This window comes from Aulonocara stuartgranti, assembly GCF_965226115.1.
Source record: "Aulonocara stuartgranti genome assembly, chromosome: 3".
Classification (NCBI taxonomy): Eukaryota; Metazoa; Chordata; class Actinopteri; order Cichliformes; family Cichlidae; genus Aulonocara; species Aulonocara stuartgranti.
In genome coordinates, this window is record NC_138941.1 from 59,074,388 (window position 1) to 59,100,622 (window position 26,235).

The 26,235-nt window shown below is 38.2% G+C and overlaps 1 protein-coding gene across 2 annotated transcripts in view; it reads right to left on the reverse strand.

Annotated features, from left to right (window-relative positions):
* The window catches only part of LOC309701829 (butyrophilin subfamily 3 member A2-like), a 329,790-nt gene extending 317,536 nt beyond the window's left edge, over positions 1-12,254 (reverse strand). The window contains exons 1-6 of one of the 2 annotated variants that reach the window (XR_014275267.1): positions 12,080-12,254; positions 11,524-11,865; positions 10,483-10,761; positions 10,274-10,393; positions 8,797-9,234; positions 7,452-8,655 (exon numbers count right to left, since the gene is read on the reverse strand). Coding sequence is in view for 1 of the 2 variants with exons in the window: in XM_082526102.1 (XP_082382228.1) it covers positions 8,801-9,234; positions 10,274-10,393; positions 10,483-10,761; positions 11,524-11,865; positions 12,080-12,185 (1,281 nt within the window). In the remaining variant the exon portion in view is untranslated. Of the gene's footprint in view, positions 1-7,418; positions 8,656-8,796; positions 9,235-10,273; positions 10,394-10,482; positions 10,762-11,523; positions 11,866-12,079 lie in introns of those variants that run through there. The other variant, XM_082526102.1, reaches the window with a different exon arrangement.
* Positions 12,255-26,235: the final 13,981 nt, after the last annotated feature.

Here is a 26,235-nt window from a genome sequence, read left to right on the forward strand (position 1 = left end):
ACTGTCGATCCCTCCCCTGTTTGTCCCTATAATTGTTTTTTTTTTTTTTCCATCAGACCTACAGCAGATATGTCACTTAACACCACTTCCACCAATTTTCTGGACTATTTCTGTTCCACAAATGCAAATTCATCCCAAATGGTTCCCTTCTATACAGTGAGAATCATCCTCCTTCTCACTCTCTCTGTCATCATCTTTTATATTGGTCACCAAAGATGGCGGCAGCAGCGCTCCTTTAAAACAGCAAGCCACTCTGACATCTTCACCTACCACATGGCTGCTATGGAGCTGATCTGGGTCTTAGCATGTTTGATCATGTTTTGTGGTGCATACACTAATCACTTAGTGAGTGAGACTGTAGGATCATATGCCTGTAGCATTGCTTATTATGGAGAAATACTTTTCCACCTCCTGACCTGTGTAGAACGTTACCTGGCTGTTGTTCACCCCATCACCTACATGAGTCTAAGGAATGCCCGTGGGGTCAGGATCAGAAACATCAGCATTGGCTGTGTTTGGCTGCTGAGTTTAGGACTGTCAGGTGTTAAAGTTTTATTACCCTCTAACTACAAACCTGCCCCATTGTTCTTTGTTTTGGCTCTCTCCATAATAATCATAACTTTCTGCAGCCTCTCTGTTCTGTGTGTGTTGATTCGCCCAAGGCCAGGGGAAGGGGGTGGGGAAAAGGAGATGGTTGACCAATCAAAGCTGAGAGCTTTCTACACCATCATGGCTATAACCTGTGCTGTGTGGCTGTGGGTTGTTGGGGTGCTTTTATTTAATGCTCTCAACATGTCACGTCTAGTGAGCAGCACTACCCTGTGCTCAGCATTGATGTACATGATCTGGTTTAACTTTCCAAATTGTTTGGTGTTACCTCTTCTGTTTCTGCATAGAGCAGGAAAACTCTCATGTTGAATTTGAGTACAACAGAGAGATGTAAATGATTTATATAATATGCTAAAATGTTTGGAAATGTTTCAGTTTTATTACTACTATAAGACAGGGCTAAGTCAAGACTCGAACCACACTTAAGATCCAGAAGTAGACGATAAGTCTAAACTGGTGGTTTGTAAACTTATCTGACAAAACATTGTTGATTAACAGTCACACGATATAATCAAACCCCATGACTTGTTCCTTTTTTGTGTTATTGAGTTATTCATCATCAAGAGTATTCAAGAGTTTATAGAAGATTTACAAATTGTATAGATATTGTATGTAGACTATCACCATTGAATTTGGAAATAAGGGAGGCTGTTTGGCTTCATTTAGAGACATCACTAGTCTTAAAATAAAGCCTAGAGCTGATGCTGTCCTATTAACAGAAAAATGAAAAACACCAAATGGATCATACATGATCATACAATTTTTACGTTTCCTTTTCTAAAAGACACACAGAACACAAAAGGTTGTTCTGCATTTGTGCACACTAATTAAGTTTGATGTAGCAGTGCTACTTTCAGTGTTTTTTTAATCCAACATTTGAGAGTTATGGACCACTGAAAAGTGCAGCAGAGTAACTTCCATGTAAAACAGAGTCTTGGAGAAGACGAACCTAAATTTTGAAGCTCTATTTCAACAGCTGCTCACAAAAGAAAGAGATTATAAGATACATGTTGGGTCCATCACTTGTTATTTTACTAGATGTGAAATCATAGACATCCTCAGCTCTTATAGTTATCTCAACCTTTTGATAAAGATTGTGGATTGAAGTTATTGTTAAGCACATTGCTTTCATTCTTATTTGAATTGGGGAAAATGGACGAAATTATTTGCCTTCCAAATGTTTCATTTCCTTTACAGAATAACGGTTGCTGGCCATGCAAATGACAGCACAAATCACCTTTATTGTTTGTACAATTCTTGTATGTGCTTTGTGTGTACGTACGTACAATTCATTGTTGTCCAATTGTAGTCGGCAGGATGCTTTAAAGTTAAAGTGTATGTTCATGTTAGGTCTAGCAGGCAGTAATCATTCAGTTAATCTCTGTAGTATTCATAAGTTTGAAAACTAATATGACTGAACTTTTACTTCATCATTAACAGAATGGTACACAATTGTATCATAATCACCAGCTAGAGATAATCAAGACAGGTTGTAGTTCTTTTAGGTCTATGCTGGCATTAGGTATTTTCTGTTCTGCAGCAGTTTGCCCTCTAGTGGTTGTTATTGTGTATTTTTTACACTGCAAGATCTAGCCAGAGGCAGTTTCACTTCTGTTAATCTGTTGCCATCCATGCCTTCACAAGTTGATAAACGGCATCATCTGTAAGTAATATTGTTTGTTATCACTGAGACGACTTGTGTGCATTATTATTTGTTGTGAAGGCGTGATATAGTTTGTAGTTTGTATTTAATTTGAATGCATGTATAACCTAAGCTAGTAAGTTTAAGCTAGCTCATATGCCATGAGGTTTCTTTAACATTTTGATCATGAGCGTGATTTCATTTGATGTTTTATTCGGGCACTCACTAAGCAGATAAATATAGTGTTCTTATATTTTTGAATATGTGTTTGTTATATTTTATATTGATGCAACATTTTTATTGGTTTATTTCTGGTTTTGTCAACAGTTTCACACTTTTTCCTTATTAAATCATCCAACTCAACACATCGGCCTGTTCCTTTGATTTTGATGAGGAGAGTGTTTAGCTGTCTGTATAGCTGAGTCTATGTTCATGAGGACAACACTTAGTCAGGACAGAAAAAGGTCCTTTAGGGAATTTTAGCTGAACTGTAAGAACACATACATGACAAAATGAAATTGGGCATTAATTGTTCATGTTATTAACCTTTTGCATAATTAATAGGGTGTAGCTCCTATATATTTCTGTTCACATTCAGATTTTGTAATATAGTAAAAAGTTATAGCAACAAGTTTGTTTGTATGTTTGACTATGTTGATTAGGTTCATTAGGTTTAGCTGAGATGTGCAGCATCTCCATGATGCCAGTTAAAAATCATTTCATTATCAGTATATTATTTAAATTTACAGTACTGTGCAAAAGTTTAAGACAGGTGAGAAAAAATGCCGTAAACAAAGAATGCTTTCAAAAATGGAAGTGTTAATTGTTTATTTTCATCAATCAACAAAATGCAGTGAATGAACAAAAGATAAATCTAAAACAAATGAATATTTGGTGTGACCACCCTTTGCCTTCAAAACAGCATCTATTCTTCTAGGCACACTTGCACCCAGTCTTTGAAGGAACTCGACTGGTAGGTTGTTCCAAACATCTTGGAGAACTTACGACAGATCTTCTGTGGATGGATGCTTTCTCACATCCTTCGGTGTCTTCATGTAATCCCAGACACACTTGATGATGTTGAGATCAGAGCTCTGTTGGGGCCATACCATAACTTCCAGTACTTATTGTTCTTCTTTTTGCTCTAGATAATTTATGCTCTAGATAAGCATCAGGGCAACTACAAGCCTAATCTTAAAAGTAGAGATAGTGTCTGTCTCCCGAATCCAAACTGGAAGCTGGTTCCACAGAAGAGGGGCCTGAAAACTGAAGGCTCTCCCTCCCATTCTACTTTTAAATACTCTAGGAACAACAAGTAGGCCTGCAGAGCGAGAGCGAAGTGCTCTAATAGGGTGATATGGTACTACAAGGTCATTAAGATAAGATGGGGCCTATTTAAGACCTTGTATGTGAGGAGCAGGATTTTGAATTCGATTCTGGATTTAACAGGAAGCCAATGAAGGGAAGCCAAAACAGGAGAAATATGCTTTCTAGTCCCTGTCAGGACTCTTGCTGCAGCATTTTGGGTCAGCTGAAGGCTTTTCAGCGAGTATTTTGGACATCCTGTCTTCACACAGAGACTGCTGGTGTCCTTCTACAGAGCCAACATCGAGAGTGTACTAACCTATTGCATATGCATCTGCTGCACAGTGGACCAGAGGAAAGCACTCCAAAGGATCATTAACACCGCCCAAAAGATCACTGGCTGCCCTCTCCCCACACTGGAAGATCTACACAATACTCACTGTCTTAAAAAAGCCCAAAACATTATAAAATATATCTCACATCCTGGCCACTCCCTGTTTAAACTGTTGCCCTCAGGCACTCAGTGTAAGGACAAATAGACTCAAACACAGCTCTTAGACTCAAACACAGCTTTTATCCAACTGTAATAACATGCCTGAATGCTGCTACAAAAAAATGTCCATCACGCCACTCAGCACTTCAAGTATTCTATTTATTTTATTTATTGAATTTTATTGTAAAACTTTTTTCCACTTTTTTAATTTTTTTGTATGAATTTAGATCAATTTGTTCTAATATAGTATGCCAAAATGAAAAAATAACTCCAAGTTTTTAAAGGTGAAATATGGAGGTAAAATCAAAAGTAGTCAAAAACAGTCAATTATACCCTGGACCCCAGAGGGTTAAAAAGCATTTTAATGATGGCATTGAGATTAATGTCAAAGATGCCCACTGCTCCCTTCAATTTTCTCTTGTTGCTACCTTGATTCCATTTTTCTTTTTCTTTTTTTTACACAGAGTCAATGAGTTTCCTTCTTAAACCATATTTTCTCTTGCATCATGGTGATGGTGATTATTCTTCTGCATCTAGTGGGAGTCCTTCACTGTGGGAAAATTGAAGCTTTTTTTCCCTTCTTCTCTTAGATAGTTTCTCTGAAACACTGTGGGTAACTTGAATGCAACGCAGCTTCTTTGAAAACTGTTTTTGTTTAGCATCGCTTTAGCTGCAGAAAGAAACCACACAGTAGAACATCCCATGCTCACTGTCAGTTGTCCACACTACATCATGGATGTCACAGCTCCGTGCATCAGACTGTGTAAGTGTCTATTTCCACATGAAAAATAAGCTTCAGCTTATTTATTAATCATTATAGTCACAATTCAATAATAGCAATTATTAAATTCCAAAGACTTAATAGTTAATTTTTCTCAACAAATTTTTGTACCAATTACGAGATTTTATAATACATTTATCAGCAGCTGTAGGAATTTTTGTAAGTTGTAGCTGTTTTTGATTTCTTCAGTGATGACTCATGATCCTGCTGTGTTCACATGATCAAAAAGTTGGTGAGTGTCATAAGTTTCCTCATTGAACAGAATCAACCTTTTGGGATAATTAATCATGGTGAACAAAGACAGCAACAGTGTATTGAATATTGTTTTATCCAGACTGTTATACAAAATGCATCCAACACATTCAAAGTCCACTGTGTTTCACAAAGTAATTTCTATCATCTTGTGCTATTTGTGCTTAGATCTGGTCCACTTCTCAGCCTTAGAAACAACACTGATGGCAGATTTGAAAAAAAAAATGCCATGTCATCACCAACTACTGTTTTGATTGGCAGGGTAACATGTAAGAGCTATTTGCACTAATAAAGAGTAATACTCAGACCATTATCTTTACTGTTTAAAGTTAAAATGTCCACAATTTAGACTTTAATTGCAGAATATTTTATTAGAGATATAAATTCCACAATCAATTCACAGGTTCAAAGTTTGGACTTCCACTACCCCTTTTAGTGTCCCTGCTAGAATTTTCCCCTCTTTTCACCTCGAGTCTTCTGAACTGCTCATCTCACAGAAGACAAAGGGGAAGAACCCAAAATCTCTTTTATACCCAATGTTCCCTCTAAGCTGCGCACGTGCGCAATTGCGCACTGCTGGCACGGTCTCTGCGCACAGAAAACTTGCGTTGCGCACAAAAAAATCTAACCTGAATTTAAATTAAAACTTCAACAATTCTGTTTTGCAGTGTTAGTCAGTGGCTGCTCCGTATGGGATTAGAACGATGCCACCTTATCCCATAGTCCAGCCAATAATGCGATTCACATTCGTATATACGCAGCTAATCAACGTTGTTGACAGGCTATGACAGCGTCCTTATGTGCCGACACCGGTGTTTTAGCTAGCAAAGCGGCGTGGCTGATGTGGAGTGAAGCCCCGTTAATGACAACGTGTACAACCATTGGAGATGTGAGCAGAACAGACGGAACAACTGATGGAGAAAGTGTGAACTTTATACCAGTTTTTAAATTGTGTTGATAGGCCACGTAAAACCAGAGTTATGATAAAAATATCTGCAATGTTTGGTTTCCTTCCTGAGTACTGTCGTTGTTTATATTTACTACGGGAAGAAACGGTCTATAAGAAAAAACGCTCGAAAGCGCTTTCCTCCTGTGAGCAAAAACAAAACCAAAAACACCCCCACCCTTCCCTATTGGTCGAAAAAAGTACCATGTCGACCAATCAAAAAATGATATGGCAACATGGCATCTAGTTGTTAAGAAACGGGGGGAAGTTTTAGGAGTGACGGTGGTGTTTTGAGATGTAAGAGATTTGCAACATAGCGCAAATCTTATGTAGTTAGTGTGTAGTGTAGTCAATAGTTTTGTTGTGTGTGTCAGAAAAATGAGGCGACTGCTGAATGTTACAGGTTTTACAGGAGTGATACATCTCCTGTTGTCAGGCCTGCAGGTATCAGGCTTGTGATGTTCTCCTTTATGTGGACAGAAATTATTTTTGGAGTTGCACAAATGATTTGTATGGCATCAAATTTGATGCAGAACACCTGATTGTTCTGTAAATAGTTTGAAATGTTTATTTTAAAAAAAACACCTTGGCTGCATTTAAAAAAATAGCTGGGATGCCAAACTGAGTTACTTTTTAGAAGAAATAACTATATAATTAATTGCCCAACATTGGTCTTTATATGCTGTATTTTGCAGACAGAGTTACAGGACTCGCTCCCAGACCACAGACTCAGACTCATAATACAAGTCAGAGCTTTATAAAAAAAAAAAAAAGAAGAAAGTTGTGTTTTCAAAATTTGAGTTCAAGTTATTTTTACTTCCAATAGTGTTAACATACTACACAGGTCAATGACTACATTTTTGTTTTACATTTTCATTGTAAGTGGGCTAAAGCAGTTAATTAAAAGTAGTCTAACATAAACGTAAATGCTGTAATTTGATTATTTAAATAAACCATGTAACTTGGATGGATTCAATGCTGGCATGACCACAGTGCACACGTCTGATGTCGCTCACAGTGGTCCAAGGGGCCGCTCAGGGAGTTTGTGTGTTCGCTCAGACACGTGAAAAATTAGAGGGAACATTGTTTATACCCCATTTTTTACCTGCTCACCCTTTCTCCCCTTTCTCATACTGGGCGTCACATCTTCACATTTTGGACATCCAATCAAGTGGTTGATATTTTATCACCCTATGTCCACCTTATCTGTCACTCTCTGTCTCTCTGAATTATAATATGATTTAACACAAAGTTTGTACTTTTAAACTTTAAAATCAATTCATTACATCCTTTGTTTTTCTTAACATTCTTTAGCACATTTTCACATGAAAATTTATTGTAACATAATTCAAACACAGAGGAATACTTTCACATCTTTAAACTCTGTTAATTCACTTTTTAAAAATGATTTATTTTATTAAACTTCTTTTATTAAATCATACATTTTGTAGTCAGACATTTTCTTAAATTAGTGGCCCCAGGCTGTCACTTTCACCCCCCATCCTGCACCACACACCCACACACACACACCAAGGTCAGACTCTTGGTGAGGAATTAGACACAAAACTGTAAAGGTTGAAGTTGCTCATGAGCACTTACACACCACCACAAAACTCAGACATTAAAACAGTTATTTCCATTAATCAAACTTTGTTTCTCATTGAAATAGTGATCTAATATTGATCAAACTTATATTTTGATTCATCTTTGATTAAAATTAAAAAAGCTTCATTGAAGGAAATAGAGGGAAAGCTCCGTTTTAGAACTTTGACTTTGATAACTTTTTTAGGCTTTTAGTCTACACTAGTCCGGATAAATTTGAAAATGGCGTTTTCATCTTAAAACGCTCCGCGTCCACACTACCATTTTCAGTCGTTTTCACAGAGCTGTGAGTGCACATTGAAACGTCCAAAAATTGTTGCGGCAAAATGTTGAGGAAAAGCACCAAGTTTTTTAAATGGACTAACAATTAGGTGGAGTTTTTGCTGCGAGTAACACAAAAGTACAAAGTTGCAAAAGCGAGTGAGAATTAAAGAATTTGAAGAAAAGCTATCTGGAGCATGTACAAACTGATATTAATCTTTAATAGAGCTCTCAAAATTGAGAGCAAACAAAACAACTGCTGTAACAACTGCCCTCCGCTGTCTTAGTTTAATTGGTCACATGACTGCATCACATGGTTAAAATGCATCATGGTTTTCAAAAAGGCTCCAGGTACGCTGTCCACACTGCGATGCGAAAACACCATTTTTAAATGTATCCACTTTGAAGAACATCTTCAAAACGCTCCATTTTTCTTGACTGAAAACGCCGTCTCAGTGTGGACTGAAGGCCAAAACGGAGAGAAAAAGTTGCGATCTCACAACAATACAATACATACAGCATATTTTCATATTTTCTTCTTTCTCTCACAGTGTAATTCTTACTTTCACACAGACAGAAGATTAAAAAGATTACAAAAATATTGATACATTTTATCATAACAAAATCTCCTATGATAAAATACAGTCAAAATGTCTTGTTTAAGTGTATTTAAAGCAAATAAATAAAGACATATCAGGTATCGCATCGCAAAATGACAGCAATGCAAAATCCACGTTTTATTTATCGTGTTACTCTGTTGCTTGCTGAGGAAAAAAGAAAAAAAATAGGGTTAGGTTCACTACTGAAGACACTGGGAACATAAACTGAACACAACATGACAGTTTGTATGTGTGATTTTAGCATGACACATATTAAAGAAAAACTCATCCTGGGTTCTTACACACCGGTTCATTGTTTCTCGCTTGTTTCTCTGACAGTTTCTTCAAAATCTTTTTCATTTCTTTGTTTCTCTCTCAAGTGTTTAATAATTTGTTCCTTGTCTTTTTCTAACTTTCCCTTTCTTTCTGTGATCTGGATTATAATGTTCTCTATTTCCTCCATTAGCTTTTCTGTCATCTTTAACAGTTCATCATGAACTTCTGTTCTCTTTTCCAGGTCCTTTTCTTTATTTGTAAGCTTTTGCCTTTGTTTGGTAAAGACAAAAGTCTCCAACATATTCATGATTTCTTTCTTCTCTGTCTTGTCCTCCTGAATCAGTGTGATGAGTTTTTCTCTCTGGTTCTTCAGAGATGTCTTCTGCTCCTTGAGTTTTTTAATGGTTTGTTGGACATGTTCTAAGTCTTCCTCATTGTTCTGAAACTCATCTTCAAGTCTTTTGTTTTCTGTTAGAATAAAATTGCAGGAAAAAAAATGTTTAAACCTAATATCGCTGAGAGCTAAAACACATACTTGGATGCTTCTTAAAACAAAACAAAACAAACAAACCAAAATATTTAGACTCTTCAAGACTATTAATTACTGTATAATATAATACTAATTTAAATTAAAAAATGAATAAAAACATGAAACAATCTTGAGTGGAATGTATATCCACATACATATCAATATAAGGGTTAACATAAATACCCTGTATTTAACTGTATTTATCTACAAGTATGTAGATCATAGGGATAAAATTTTGGTAATTTCTATGTATTACACATGTGCTGGCACTTCTAAATTACTATACCAGTATTAAAATGTAAATAAAGATAGTTTGAAGCATTACTATTACATTAGAGAAGTGCTGCCAATTTTATTCAAAATCACATATCTATTCATACATATTTATACATATTTCTCACATTTTAATTTCCTTTCACTTTGTTGTTTATAGAAGTAAATGAGTGCGAACATGATATTTTGATGGCAATACTTACAATCAGGATGAAGCACAAAAAGTTTTTTTTTTTATTATTATTGTTGCTATAACAATAATTTTACAGTGGGTGATTTCCTCAAATATCTTTACCTATCCCCCCCCAAATGTCTCAGTCACAATATAGGAAAAGTTTTACACATTCAGCAGGTTGCTGGTTATATTCTTTTATAAAAGTAAAGTTGTTGAGAGCCTTCAATTTTGCTGGTAAACCGCTGCCCTGCAGCAATTACATGAACTGCATCTTCAAAGCAACAATTACAAAGGCAATGAGATTACAAGATCACTGCTGTAATAATTTTGGTCATGCTGCAATCTCCATCCACTGTTTTCCCTAGGGTGCCTTTAACATTGTTGTTTATGTGTTTGTGTCATTTTTATTTGAATCACGTTTGTACTTCTTAGCCCTTTATTTTAAAGGCAGTTACACTAAAACAAGACATTAAAAAGGTCTGATGATAATTTGAGGTTGGGGTAAAAAGTACCATGAAGTTTGAACTTACTGGTTTTATTTTGTCCACACTTCCATATTAGGATTACTGCTGTCCCGACGCTTATTAAACAGACAGTCAAGTTGATGGTAATGTGAACAGCAGTATTAGACTGGACCATGAAGAGATCACCTGTGAATATAAGGAGACAAAATGTTCTAGATTCTACTTTCTGTAACTGAAAATTAATGTGAGTGATATAAAAAAAAAGGCATTTCTACCTGAAACATGGATGTGTGTCTCTTTGATTTGACTGATATTCTTCTGTTGAACTTTGCAGTTGAAGCTGTAGCTCTGTCCTTTCTCCACAGTCACTTTACTGCTGACAGCATAGAGGCCATCAGAACCTCTGACAATCTTTGTAGGTTCAACAGAAATGGGTTTTCCCTCACTGTACACCCACAACATCTGAGGCTCTGGATACCAGCCATTAGATTTACACTCTAACACCATTTTATTTTTGACATTAGTGAGTTCTATGACTGGTGAGGAAACTGAACCTGCAAAGAAAAGAAATAGTTACTGTTCGCCCAAATTTATCTCTGATCAATCTTAACTCACATTGTTCTTGTCCTGAGAGACTTATAGATTGGCCCAATGATATGTGAAATCAACATTGCCAATCTGGCAGGACAAAATTCGAATATTCTTATTTATTCCATTTGCTCCTGTCAAAATTCCTGTATATAGGCTGAAATTACTCTGTACCTATCCAAGTATTTCCTTTGTCAAATCAACGTTCCTCTGGTCCCTCTTGGTCATTAAAAGGGCCTCCTTGGCTGTAGTGTTTTTATCATGGGGCCAACTCCCCCTCGGTTGGCTAAACGCCCATTTAGTGGGTGCACAAATCCCCTCCAATTATAAATACTGTTGGTTTTTGTTATGCACCTCTCTTATTTGTCCAGCTGTTCCATGTGCTACACTGGTCAGGTTGTGTACCCCTATGGCCAGAATACTAGATTGCCAATGATTCAGTAGGGATTCCCTCTTGTCAGTTTGTGTCGGTATGCTCAGTCCAAATATATGTTCAAGAAGCATTTTTTAGCCCAAATCAGAGCTGGTTTGGTTACCCAAAATAAATGCACTTCTATTCTCAACTCACATGTCTGTGATCCACTTTCTACTGGAGCTGACCCAAGTGTTCCTTTATCCTACTTGTCATTCTGAGTGCCCTTTGATCCTCAATATCTATGTTGCTTAAAGTCTTTCTTCACATCTAAATTGCAAAGTGAAGAAATGAATCTAAATTAAATGAAACTTACCTACAGCAAGCGTCACCACACTTTCTGCATTAAATTTAGGTACAAGGCATTTGTATGTTCCTGCATCAGAGAGTTGCACTGTGGAGAGTTTCAATGAAACGTCTCCACACTGCAGTTTGTTGACAGAGAGTGATGTTCTTCCTGTGTACAAAGGATTCTGCTCAGTCAGAAGCTCCACACCCTCTCGCCTCACATAGACAGATCTAGGTTTGAGGTCCTTTCTGGACCAATCCACAGTCAGGTCAACAGCATCCACAGCAGGTTCCAGGTGGCACGGCAAAATGATGTCATCACCAATCATGGCCACTACTGGCTGAGTTGGACCAATCATCTGATGTTGACCTAATAAATTTAGGCACACAAACAAATTCTGCAGTTTTGTAATTCTGGAGACTTCATGAGTTTCCAAGATCAGGCTGAGTAAGATATGTAACTGATTTATTTAACTAAATCAACATAAACTGTTGTTGTTACAGTGTTTGTTTTCATGTTCTGTTAAAAACTAAAGGTAAGTACTTTAAACTGTGGATTTTCTAAATGTTGGTGTGCAACTTACCACCACAAGATTGTGTTAAAAAAATGAGGATCACAACATGTTGCAAAACCAAGCGATGTCTATCCTTTATACCACTCATTCTAGATGTCTGCAAAAAAAAGGGCATATATCAAATCTGCAAAAACAACACACACACTCCAGCCCTGGAGAGCTGGTGTCATGCAGGTTTTATATGTGTCCTTGATCCAACACAGCTTATTTAAATGGCTAAATTACCTCCTCAACATGTCTTGAACCTCTCCAGGGTAATGAACTAATCATTTGAGTCGAGTGTGTTGACCCAGGGTGATATCTAAAACCTGCAGGAGACCAGCTCTCAAGGCCTGGAGTTCGACACCCCTGCACTAAGCCGTTCTCATGCTAAAATGCCCTTAAAAAATTCCATTATTTTAAAATAAAATTCTTAAAAGGTAATCATTTAAAATGTACTCCTCTCCAGACAAACAGTTACAAGACAGATCAATTGCATTGCAGGAAATATGGATATTCAGTTAAAAGACAAACTGGAAAATTATGACTTTTTCTTTGTGATGGTCCCCGTTCCTCACCGGCTGACTCTGTGTTTTGTTTGTTTTTTTCCTTTGTGCTCTCTCTCTCCTCTGCCAGGGCGGTGCTCATTATGGGCTCCTGTCCCTGGCCCACGCACCTGTGCTCACCGTCACACCTGCAGCCAATCCCAGCTGATTTGGAGCACTATTTATGATGGCGGACCTGTGTCATCCTTCACTGGATTGTTGAGCCATCAGCATCTGCCCTGGACCCGAGCACTTGTTGCAGGCAACTGAGTTTGCATATTTTGCTGTGAAGTACAGCCAGACTTTGACCGCTTCGCCTTGGGCATTTTTAATCTGTAGCTCTGCTCTAAAAGAACGTACGTACCTGGCCCCGCCTACTATCCTCGGAAACGTAAAATGATTGGCTAGAATCTAAAGTGTATCACAGCTCAGGAAAAAAAAGCACCGAAATAAAGCACCGAAATGTGCGCTGCTTTTCAGTCTGGTTACTACCAGGGACATAGCAAACACTGAAATTAATTTTTTTGCATGCAGCAATGAATTTTGTTCACTCAAGTTTAGCTTTTCTTCTTTCAAAATAAATTTCTCCTCAAAATGCAACACGTGTACTTGCAAATTCTTTTTACGTGGTCTCATTCTTTTTTTTACATGTGCTCAGAATAGTGGCAAAAAAATAATGCCATAGTTTTTGACAACAAATTTTAGTGTTTTGTTATGAAGTTCTTGTTTGTTTGTTCCCTGTCTCAAAAACAAACACACACACACAAACCGCACAAACCAAAGAAACAAAAAAAAGATAACGACTTACCACAGATGAAGACTCCAGACTATGACACAGTGATCCAAACTTTCACTGTCGAAGTGAAATGAGTCACTGAAGCTGAGCAGGAAGCAGGAACTAATGAGTCACTGCAAACCTGACATTCCTGTCTGATCAGTTTCTAGTGTTCCATCTATTAGATAAACACTGAGCACTATGAACACAGGGACAGTTACCTTTAATTGCATATATTTCATCAATCAGATCAGTACAGATCATGTGTAAAACAAAGATGAGCTCAAAATAGTTTCAGCAGTTTCTTATCACCTTCAATAAGGAGCTCATGTTGTTGGTAGCATTTGCACTTCATTCTCTCTGTAAACACAACAGCTCTAAAAGTTTTGAACGTATTCTGATAAAACTCTGTAGGCTGTAGAGCAGGATCATGTTATAACAATTCAATTAAAATCTGTCTGACATCCACCAAAATCAACTTTATGATTTGTTGGTGGAAAATTGACAAAAAGACTTAAAACCTAGAAACTACTATGCTTAAAAGTACGCTGTATAATGTCAACATTTATAAAGTATAAAGATTTAAATTATCATATCACATTTGACCTCTGACCTCTTCCTAAGTTTAACAGATCAACCTGGAAGTTAAAGTAAAAGGAGGCAGCACAGCTGGAACTCTGTGTGTTCAGGGCACAAATCATCGTTCATGTGTCACTTCACTGTTGTGATCTTTGTAAAGAATCATTTTTACCTCTAACATTGTTCTTTTCATTCACAACTGCTGTTTGCAGAGGTCCGGTTCGCAGCTCTGTTGACATCACCACAGTTTTAGCAACGTTTGACTCTGAAAAAAAAAGTTTTTTAATTAATAACAGAGGCAGATAAAATACTACATGACGTATCAAATAATAATTTCTCTAAGAAGGCTTAAAAGAACTTTATATAATGTCAAATTACTCATTAAAATTAAAGCTAGAATAGCTCAGTGCGACATCATCAACAGTGAGTTAGATATTAAACATTTCCTGGAAGAACTCACCAACAACCAGCCGGATATCTGCAGATCTTTGCATGCTCTGTATCTCTGGGAGGAAACATCTGTATATTCCGTCATCTGAGAGCTCCACCTTCCTGATCTTGAGCGATGCGTTGCAGCTTTTCAGGCCTTGAACAGCTCCGACCTCCCAGCGTACCTCCACATCTTCATGTTTACGTCCTCCTGGTTTTGGTGGTAACAGTACACATACATGTGCTGGCTTTGTGCATCTTTGGGGTCAGAAGGAAGGACCAGTCTCCACCATTCCACTGTCACCTCCTTGTCCTAAACTGGAGAGGCTGCACGTGACACGGCAGGATGACATCATCACCATGAATGGCCACGACTGGCTGAGATGAACCAATCACCTGAAGATAACCTGAGACACAGAGAGGAAGGGTGAAATATAAAATACTGTGTTTTTAGAACAGGGTGAAGCACAAATATTCACATATTCACTGAGCCTTCTGGCAGAGTCAAAGAGTCTTGCTACACATGTTCAAACACTCCTGCATATTTCATGTCATAGTGAAAATCTTCGTAACAAAGCATTAGAGGAGGTCATCACATGAAGAAAAAGCAGACAGAGAGTGTTTTCAGAGTTCATCTAAGACACCAACAAACTGTCTGGTGATCCATTTCCACTCTGCAGTAATCCTTTCTGTTCTCCACTACGATATCACTATTATTTTGGATCACCAAACAGGACAAGAACAGACAACAGCAGACAGTGAGGTCTGCAGAAAACACCACTGCTGCTGAACTGACCTCAGATCAGGAAACAAGCAAGGAACATCACTGCAGAGCCATCATACCCTTAACACTGTAACAGCTCCTAACCTCTGGCCAAAAATGGTAGCACTTTCTATTACAGCGCAGTAATAAGGGGTAATAGTAGGGTAACAAGCAGGAAACAAGATGGTAAGAGTGTGGTTACTTATTACTATGCAATTACCAAAGGAAAAACCAGGTAATATCCAGGTAATATCATAGTAGCAATAGTGGTTACAATTGAGTAATATTATGCTGGAATTAATGTAATTGGATAACAAAGGTCCCAAAACTGGGGGTAACAATGTGAAAATAGAGCTCTGTCATAAAGTGGGAACACGGAAGAAACAAGACCGTAATAATGTGGTAATTTCTAAGTTATTATACCTGTGGTAGTTTGTGTAATAAGCACAATAAAAACTGCAAAATGCAAAACAGTCTAGTTCTATTTAATAGCATATTAATAAACTATTAAAGCAAACTTAAAAACTGTGTGATTATTGCCTGGAAAAACCTGTGGTAGGTTCTGTATAATAAGCATAAATAGAAACAGCCTGCAACAAGCTGGCAGCCAGTCGGTGGCAGACTGCTGCCAACTGGGAGTCTGCACTTTCAATTTTATCCGTGGATAATGTGACTTTAGCTAACATTTGCCTCTTTTTTGGCTTGCCCTGTAGAGCCATGCTTGCATAAACCAATGAATTATAACAATACATTTGGAATCAAGTCCATATTATAGGTTCTGCTGTAGGACTGCAGGATAAGTAAAACCTTTTTTTATTTTTTAGTTGTATTTAGGACCATGTGTCTTGTAGTTTTTTTGTTTTCTTTAAAAATAACTCTCACTGAACCACCACAGTCAATCTGTCAACATGTTTGTACTCTCTTCTCAAATTGCCTTCATATTATTATTATTATTATTTTTTTGCTTTTTAAAGAACTTATTTTAACATTGCACTCATCAACAAACAAATCGTCCCTAACAAAAAAAAGTAACTTCAAGGACCAAATTAAATTATATTCATATTTTATTACATGTCATTTATTACATTTATTACAGGCCACAAGTAGGGGTGACATGGGCCTAAAGAGAGAAAGAGTTTGAGACACCTGCTTTAATTAGATGATCACATGACACAGATATAAAATGGTAGAATATGTTCTCAATTATAATTTACCATAAATGTATTGCTCAGGAATAGAACAACTTAAAAGACTACAAAGGCTGAACAGCTAAGTCCTACTTATTATTTCTCCATTATTCACTTTTAGTGTTGTTCCAGCGTACATGGTTCATGTCACAGTCCTGGTTTTGGTGACCTGGGCCCTGGTTCAGGAAGCCGGTTTAGTGGAAAAACTGAGTAAGTATACCCTGAGTTAACGAAAACTCTGGGTTTTCGGTTTCACAAAGAGAGTTCAGATGAAGCCTCAGTGAGTCACTATGACGACACACTCCGTGAAGCTAACCTGCCCCCTAGCAGGTTTACTACAACTAACCCTGACTGTCTCCGCCCCTTTGTCGGAAACCTGACAGTAGGAAGTGTCGGACATGGCGTGTCCCTTCCTTGAAGAGCCAGTAGATCGTGAAGCCCAAATTCTCCGCAGAGCTCTCCGCCGGGAGAGAGTGATTAGAGCGCGTTTGGACATTTTATCATTTCCTGATGATTTTCTGTGCGAACGTTACCGTTTCTCAGCACAATCTATAAGGTATTTGGATAACATCCTCAGGCCATATATTACGCATGTGACACATCGCGGACATGCTCTCAGTTCTGTACATATTATTTGTATTGCACTTCGGTTTTTTGCAAACGGGAGCTTTCTGTATAATATTGGTGACGCTGAGCACGTTTCCAAGGCTACCGTCTGTCGGGCAGTCAGGAATGTTACAGTTGCACTGAAACGTCTCCTGTACTCGTCTGTGGTGTTCCCCGGTCACAGACCCACAAGATTTATCAAAGAGAGATGCCACAAAATTGCAGGTATCAGGATGACCAAAACTTAATTTATGATGTGGTGATACTTGGACTACTACTTAAATTTTACATTTATTTTCAGGGTTCCCAGGCGTGATTGGCTGTACAGATGGCACTCACATTCCAATCATTGCTCCTTCAGTAAATGAAGGAGACTATGTGAACAGGAAGTCTTTCCACAGCATTAATGTGCAGGTACATAGTTCCCTGTAGCATTTCAAACTAACAAATTATTTCATTATAGTAATGGATGCTAATTTGTGTTCTCTGCACTGTGAAGATCATATGTGATGCTGCCAACATTATCACAAATGTGGAAGCCAAGTGGCCAGGCTCTGTCCATGACTCACAAATATTCCGTGAATGTACACTGAGCACAAAATTTGGACATGGTGAGTTGAGAATACTTTAAAATATATAAAGACCAATTGCTTCAGGGACATTTGAACTGAAGTGTATCCTTCTGTCTTAGGAGAGTTCACTGGCTACTTGCTTGGTGATAGGGGGTATCCATGTTTACCCTATTTGCTTACCCCTTACTCTGACCCTGAACCGGGCCCACAGCAGCGATATAATCTGGCTAATTGCAGGACAAGAGCCAGAATTGAAATGACTATCGGAATGCTTAAGGCCCGGTTCCAGTGCCTGCAAAGACTCAGGGTCACCCCAGAAAGGGCATGTGACATTATTGTGGCATGTGTGATTCTTCACAACATTGCCACAATTAGAGGAGAACACTGTCCTTCTGAACCAAACATCAGCAGTGATCCAAACCATGAACATCCTGACCCTCCCACGGACATACAAGATGGAAGCGCAGTCAGAGACACCATATGTCACAATCATTTCTTTTGACCCATCACCTCAACATGTTGAAAGAAGAATAAACAGATTTTTTGTTCAACTGGCTTTATTGGTCGCCTGTATTTCCTGTACACAAAGTATTAAAAGATGTAAACCTCATAAAGTGTCTCTGTTGCTTCCTCCTCTGTAACAGCTGTCAATGTTTCTTCATTATTTTCCTGTAGTAAAGAAATAAACAACATTGCTGTTCTACTGTAAACTCATATAATCTGTGGAGTATTACTCACAACTGCATGTTGGTCTGGCTCAACAGGAGGCTGCACCAGATGCAGTACACCACCACCATCAACTGATAGAATATGAGGTTTATACAGGTCACTTATAACTTACAAGGGACCAAATGGCAATTAACAAACATACCAATCACCTTACACTTCATTGTCATTATGCTCTCAAAGACAACCAAGACTGAGGGAAGGCAAAGTCAGTAGGAAAATAACTTCACTACAAAATAATCCATTATGGTAAAGAGTTTATCAAATGAATGAGTAGCACTGCAAAGGTGACTGTGAAGAAAGGATGTATGCACATCATGTATTATTTTGGATTTACCCCCTATGTAGGCACTTGTGTCTTGCGGGGTTATTGACTCAGAGGATGTCCCCGCAGAGATGCCTTCGGCCACAGGGCGCCCACTGTTTTGGCTGAGGGCCAACTGCTCAGCCTCTGTGAGTGGTGGTGGTGGAGGACCCCCACCTGTCTTTCGGGCCTCCGCTTTTTTTCTGTTGGCTATAACAGGCCACATTTGAGCATACAGAGTAAGCAAATATGTACTTGTAATGTGCTCAGATAATTTCAATAAGTGCTCACAGAAAGAAAATTAATGTAGCCTCTAACTGCAATTGATTTACATGGGACAAACAGACCAAGCACTATGGCTCATAATACAAATACACCTCACCTGTTTGGACTATATTTTTATATTTCATTTTTACTTGCTGCCAGGAACGTTTGGGGCCTGTTGGGTTGCACCTGTGCTCACATCACATCACAACATAAAATGTATAAAATAACAAATAAAATAACATATGATAAAATAACATATGATAAAATAACGTGTTAAATGGGTGGAAATCCCTAGATCAATGTTTATATTAACACTCACGCATTGACTCTGTCGGCTATGTTTTGCCATGCATGCTCCCTGTCTTTTGCAGCTGTGGCTGTGTTACTTTTTTTTCCGCAAAATTTGCATGTTATAATAATAATAATGGATACTTTATTGATCCCCATGGGGAAATTACTTGTTTTTCTCTGCATTTGACCCATTCACTCAGTGAAGCAGTGGGCAGCCCACTAAGCAGGTGCCCAGGGAGCAGTGTGTAGGGACGGTACCTTGCTCAGGGGTACCTCAGGGTAGCCGTTAAGTGGATTCGAACCGCCGACCTTCCGATCATGGGACGACCACTTTACCTACTGAGCTATCCCTGCTGAGCTATCCCTACCTACTGAGCTATCCCTGCCCATTATCGGCATATGCTGCCATCAGAATTTCGGCGTCAAGCGCTGTGAAATACATTGACCGTGCCTTCTTTCCCTCCGTCTCCATGGTGACTCGCTTAATCTGTGCTCCGCTTATCAGGGCTTTATGTATCCTCGTCCGCGCGCTTCACTTGGGGTTAAAGCAACTCCGCGTTGACTGAACTACTTGTTATCAGCCTTTCTGAAACCGAATATTCCGAGTTGGACAGTTCGGGGTTACTAAACCCTGCGTATCGTTTTTCACTCTGAGTTTTCTAAACCGGCTTCCTGAAACAGGGCCCTGTAGTGTTTTGTGTATTGTTATTGTTTTTTTTTATGATTTCTTTGTGGTTTGTGATTTCTAGTGTTTTGTAGTGGTTTAGTTCTGTGCCTGTGTGTCTCCTGTTTTACTTTGAAGGTCCGTGTCTCATGTTAATGTTTCTGGTTTTGCTCCCTTGTCTCGTTAGATCGGATTTGTCCCAGCTGTGTTGCCCTCCTGTCTGTCATTCCCTGATTGCTCCATCTGTGTATTTAATCCCTGCGTTTCTCTTTGTCAGTGTCGTGTCGTACCCTTGTTCTGGCCTTTGTGTTTTGTTTCCAGTTCAGTTTCCAGCCCTCGTAGTTTTGTTCTGTTTTTTGACTAATTCCTGCAATAAAGCAGTGGAGTTAGAGTTTAAATTCTGCCTCCACGAGTCTGCATATTGGGTTCTTTTTCCTGCCTGGCTGCACACAGCCATAACAGTTCACACAGTCAGCTTGATATACTGTTGATAAAGAAATTCCCTCTCACAATGGGAGTACCTGTAATCATAACTCTATGATAGAATGCCAAAAATACATAATAATTTCTTGTAATACTGTGTGGTATGTGCCATATTTATGTAATGTTGATACTTCATTTGTAAAATATCACGTCACATATAAGATGTACCAATGAGAAAATACATAAATTATGTCAATACTCATATCTTAAATACACATTTATATAATTTTTTTGTGGTCTACTTTTCCCTAGCTCTCCAGTCACATGATCATATGACACATGACTTCAAGTACTCTTCCACCCTTTTGTATCCTCCTGTCAAGGTCTGTGTGCGATAGGCAGGAAGGGAGGAAACAAAAACTCCAGGATGCGCCTCTGTCAGTGTGCCCCGGGCAGCTGTGGCTACAATGTAGTTGCCATCACCAGTGTGTGAATGTGTGAATGACTGAATGTAGTGCAAAACGCTTTGGGCTCCTTAGGGACTAAGTAAAGCGAGGCCATTTACTTAAACTCAAAAAAACCTCAGCTTTATTGCACGAGTTAAAACTAAACTAAACTAAACTAAACTGGAAAAAGTGAACAGAACACACAGGCAAGTAAAAGGATGTGACGCAACACTGAACAGAGGAAAACGCAGACAATAAATTAAAGGAGTAAATGAGGGCCAGGAGGGAAACACAGCTGACACTAATTAAACAAGAGACGCGACACTATAAACACAGACAGCTAAGGGAGCACAGAGACAGGAGTAACTTGAAACACGACTGACTGGGGAAGAATATAAACATAAAGACTGAACTAAACCTACACTAAACACGAGGAGACAGGAACAAAGCCTTGTATTTACAAAGTAAAGAAGAACTAGAGCACGGAAAATACAAAACAGAAAGAAAAACACAAGTAATCATAAACCACGATGAAATCACAGATTAATAATAAAACTAAAGTCAAAACACTGAGTCACCAGTGATTAAAGTGATTAAAGTTTTAGACATAATTTTTTTTTTTTTGGAGTGCCAAATACTACTACTAATACTACTACTACTACTTTCCCTTGTATAAAAATGCCCCATTCACTTCCACTAAAACCACATTTTTTTAATCTCTCTGCCATTGTAGTATAAAAACATGCTTTATTTAATTTCATTTTGAAGAAAAGTTGTGATATTTGACATTTTTACTTTACTTCACCAGATTTAACCATTTTGCCATTCTAGGCCAATTGAAAACATTTATTTTGGAAACTCCAACAACACCAAAAACTTAAACAACATAAGAACACCACTGAACATATGCAATGTGGAAAAATTTAAAATAATAATAATAATAATAATAATAATAATAATAATAATAATGGATTGCATTCATATAGCGCTTTTTGAGACCCTCAAAGTGCTTTATAATTCCACTATTCATTCACTCTCACATTCACACACTGGTGGAGGCAACTACAGTTGTAGCCACAGCTGCCCTGGGGCAGACTGACAGAAGGGAGGCTGCCATATTGCACCATCAGCCCCTCTGGCCAACACCAGTAGGTGGTAGGTGAAGTGTCTTGCCCAAGGACACAACGACCAGGACAGAGAGAGCAAGGGGATCAAACCGGCAACCTTCCGGTTACAGATGAGCTTCCCAATCCCCTGAGCCACGGTCGCCCCAAAATGAAAACATCCAGGCTTTGAATGAGAAAAAGTGTGTGTGTGTGTGTGTGTGTGGGGGGGGGGGGGGGGGGGAGAGAGAGAGAGAGAGAGAGAGAGAGAGAGAGAGGATTTTATGGCAGATTTTATACACAAAGGTGTTAAAACAGAGTATGGATGGCATGTGAAAGACCCTAGATTTCAAAACTTGGACTGAAAAGAAGATTTCCTACTAAAATCTGTGCCACAAGCTATAACACAGCCAAAATGATCGCCAAATCAAAAGAAAAAAACTTTTTAAAAAATGCACGTAACAATGCCTTCAGATCCGGAGACGCTCAGGCCTACAGTACGTTACAGGGGGGCATCAAAGAGGCCAAGCACAGCTACAAGCTGAAGGTGGAGGAACACTTTGTCCACACTGACCCACGATGCATGTGCCTGCGCATCCAGGTCATCTCTGGCCACAAGCCTAGCAATTCCAAGGAAAAGCAAAGCAACAAGGAAAAGTCTGCCTAAACCCTCCCCTTGATGACTGCCATAACGTCATTCTCACCACAATGCACGTCCATAACGCACTGAGCAGTATCAACCCTTGCAAAGCTGCTGGCCCTGACAGATTTAAACCCAATGGGAGTATCCCCCCCAAAGAGGGACAAAAGGACCCACTGACGATCTCTAATCACCTGAGCCAAGGTGTGAAAGCGGGTGTGGGTCCCAATCAGCCAGGGTTTCAGGTGAATCCCTGGAAACAAGACAAGACAGTGGAATGCTAGACAGAATAGGAAAATACACACAAAAGCAAAAGAGCAAAAGTAACTTGGTGTGTGTTTGTGTGTGTGTATATGAGTGTGAGATACTGCAGATAAGTGCTTGGAAGTGACGTGTATGAAGGTGTGTGCGTGCGTGTGTCAGTCTAGTCACTCACTGACAAACACTTAATAAACAGGAGAAAACGTACACCAATATATAGCCAGTTCATCCCTTCTGCTTTATTGCTGTTTAAAAATGGTCACAACGATTTAAAATACTGTACACAAAGCCTAGGATTCTTAGATCAAACAAACAAACACACACACACACACGATTAAGCACTACAAGTTGGGAGGCTGAGGCTTCAGCAAACAGCCTGATTTAAAAATGATTTAAAAATTAAAAACATTTACATTGACAGGGCTCTAAAGAGTCTTCCAGAACTTAAGCAACAAATTTGTGTTGAGGATTTTTCATACAGTTATTATAACTATAAATTGACTATTAATTGCTTTCACATCAATTCTTGATGTTTCTTTTGTGCCAACAAGAAAACAGTTTATTTTTCATTATGCATTCATTTGTTTGGATATCTTATTTAATATTGGGTTAATTTGGTACATAGTTTACAATCTGTATAGTCTACAGATTGTAAACTATGAACAAGATTAATATTTAAGTTTTTTCTTGTATTTCTGTAATGATACAACCATCAGTTACATTATTTTTGTATTAGTATGACAAAAGTCAAAGTAACAATGCGAGCATGGGAAACATGAACCAGCCTGCTAGTTGTGTCAGATGCAGCAAAAGTCTGAAGTGGTTACTTGTTCCACCCACTGATATGAACGTAATCACAGAGGCTTAAATTACCACAAGAGAAAATCGGTCTCAGTGGAAACTACTTTCGTAAAACTACTTCGTAGCATTGCAACATTTGATATTAAAACTGTTTGAGGACACTGCCGTAACACTTTAGTCTTCAGCAAAACAATATGGATATCAGAGCTCTCGATATCAGACTGTGTGAGTAATTTCCACATTTGAAAAAAATACATAGAAATAAATTAGATAAATAAATGCATAATTTACTTAAATTAATCTTGTAAAAAAAAGTATCAATGTTGTTCATGTTTTGCTGCAAAGGACTGCATTTTTATGAAATGGTTATGAGATGTCAACTTTGTCACATATCTTTGTTCCACATTACAAAAAGGTTATAAAGTTAAAAATTTTTTAAAAAGTTAAAAATGTTGTCTAAAATATGTTTATTTCCGTTTGTTTTACTTAAAGACAAAGTAGCCTAGAGCATACGTGGGTCACGTATGATGAATTCATATATTAGTACCTGTAAGAGTCAGCAGATACCTTCATAAATCTGCCTTTATCTCTTCAGCGATGACCATTATGATTCTGCTGGGTGTTCAGGGTGAGAGAGTTGGTGAGTACCAGCGATGTTCTTGTTTATATAAATTCCATTTCATTTTTTTCATTTCTGAGTAGCAAACAATTCAAGAAAGAAATGTAGGTAGCAGGTTCTTTGTCCTTGTCTTAATGATCATAGGTGTAATGATATATTTTGTGTTTAGCCTTTTATTTCTTGCAGTGATATTCTTTCATCAATGAATTTTGTTTTATTTATCTACAAATTTATGTATTTTAATGGCTGATATTAACTGAAACATGCACACAAAATGTCCCAGAGTGTTTTTTTTAAAGGCTTTTAAAACTGTTGGGTATTTTATCTTCCTCTTTCATTTGAACTCTTTTTACATATTCATTATTTAATCCAGACTGTTTTGAAGAGGCGGGCCTTTTCTCTTCTGATGGTACACCTTGGGTCATTGTCATTGTTTTATGGAGCGCTCTGGTGCTGTCGTTTGGAATCTACTTTGGCAACAATTGCTGGGACAGAGGTGAAGAACATGATGTTTTGCACACAACTTTGTGTTGATCACTTTTACTTTGTCACATGCTCTCATCATGCACATCAGCACGTAATTCAAGCTTAGCCAGGAGTCAGAACACGAATGTTGTTTGTTAATTGTTGTACTATGAAATACTATAATATTATATAACAAATTGGACAAAAGAAACAGAAATTTTGTGAATGTTCTGTTTTTGTTTTAATTGTAATGGGTGTAAGTTAAATGGCTTAAACTAAGAAATAGACTTTAGCTGTTTAGTGTGCTTCTCTTATCGTTATTTTATTATTTCTCTTGTTTTTTTAATTTCATCTTGTAAATTTGTTTATTTTCAGTCTTAACAGAAAATATGCAGAGCACTCCAAGAAAAGACATGAAGTAGAAAGAGATTTAATCAGTTCTTTTCAGTAATAATACAAAACAGGTTAAAAAGCAAGAGATAAATACATTTACTAAACACAATGTGCTGTTTTTCTGGTATCTGTAAACATGGATAAGGAAAGAGTAGGTGCTGGTGATAATACACTATGAGCTTTCTACACTTCTGCTTCAAATAAAAATAGTTTCATCATACAGATCAAAACTGTGGCCTGAAGTGCAACTTCTATTGTTCCATTTAGAATAAGCTTAGCTTAGCAGAATGCCCAAGAAACGCAATATTTTCAGCTTCATCTACAACCAGCCCGTTGCTATCACCTGTAATAAAGAAAAAAGCTTTGAAAAGCTGGTCAGAGCACTCCTAACCCACAGTTTTGACAACCAACATTGTGCTTACAGAGCAATTAGATCTACAGAGGACACCATAGACACAGGCACACTTAGAGCAACAGTGGAGCTGTGTGCAGATGCTCTTGGTTGACTTTAGCTCTGTATTTAATGCCACCCTTCCCCACAAACTGGCAGAAAAACCAAGACTTGGGCCTTTCACACGCCACTATAATGTGGGTCAGCAGCTTCTTGTCCAGCACCGGAGAGTGGGAAACCACACATTTTTGGGCCCAAGTCTTAGCATTGGCTCCCCACAGGGGAGACCCCCATATACCTACGACTCCACCTGTTCCCACAGGACAGCATGTCTGTGTCTATCATGTGTGAGCGTGATCGTCTTATTTTATTAATATTACTGCCAATTTTATATTTTTTTTTACCTAGTGTGCACTATTCTAGTGTAAAGTCTAGTGTACTTATTACAATGACAATAATAATAATAATAATAAATTTTATTTATGAGCACCTTTCAAGTCACCCAAGGACACTTTACAATAGGATAAAACACTTAGTAAAACAATGGCAGAATAAGAACAATAAAACAAAAGCACAAGATAAAATATACAAACAGTGGATTCACAGAGAATATGCAGATTTTAACAGAACAGAATTTGAGCAGAACTGGTAGTGGTTAACAGGTCAGAAAGGTAAGGAGCAGCGAGGTTATGAATGGCCTTGAAGGTGAGCAGAAGAAGTTTGAAAATTATCCGGAATTTCACAGGGAGCCAGTGAAGTTCCTGAAGAACAGGGTGATGTGCTGGTAGGAGGGGGTTCTGGTGATAATGCGAGCAGCAGAGTTCTGAACCAGTTGAAGCTTATGGAGGGATTTTTGGGGGAGACCATGCAGAACAGAATTGCAGTAGTCAATACGGGAGGTAACCAGACTGTGGACAAGAATGGACGTAGACTGGG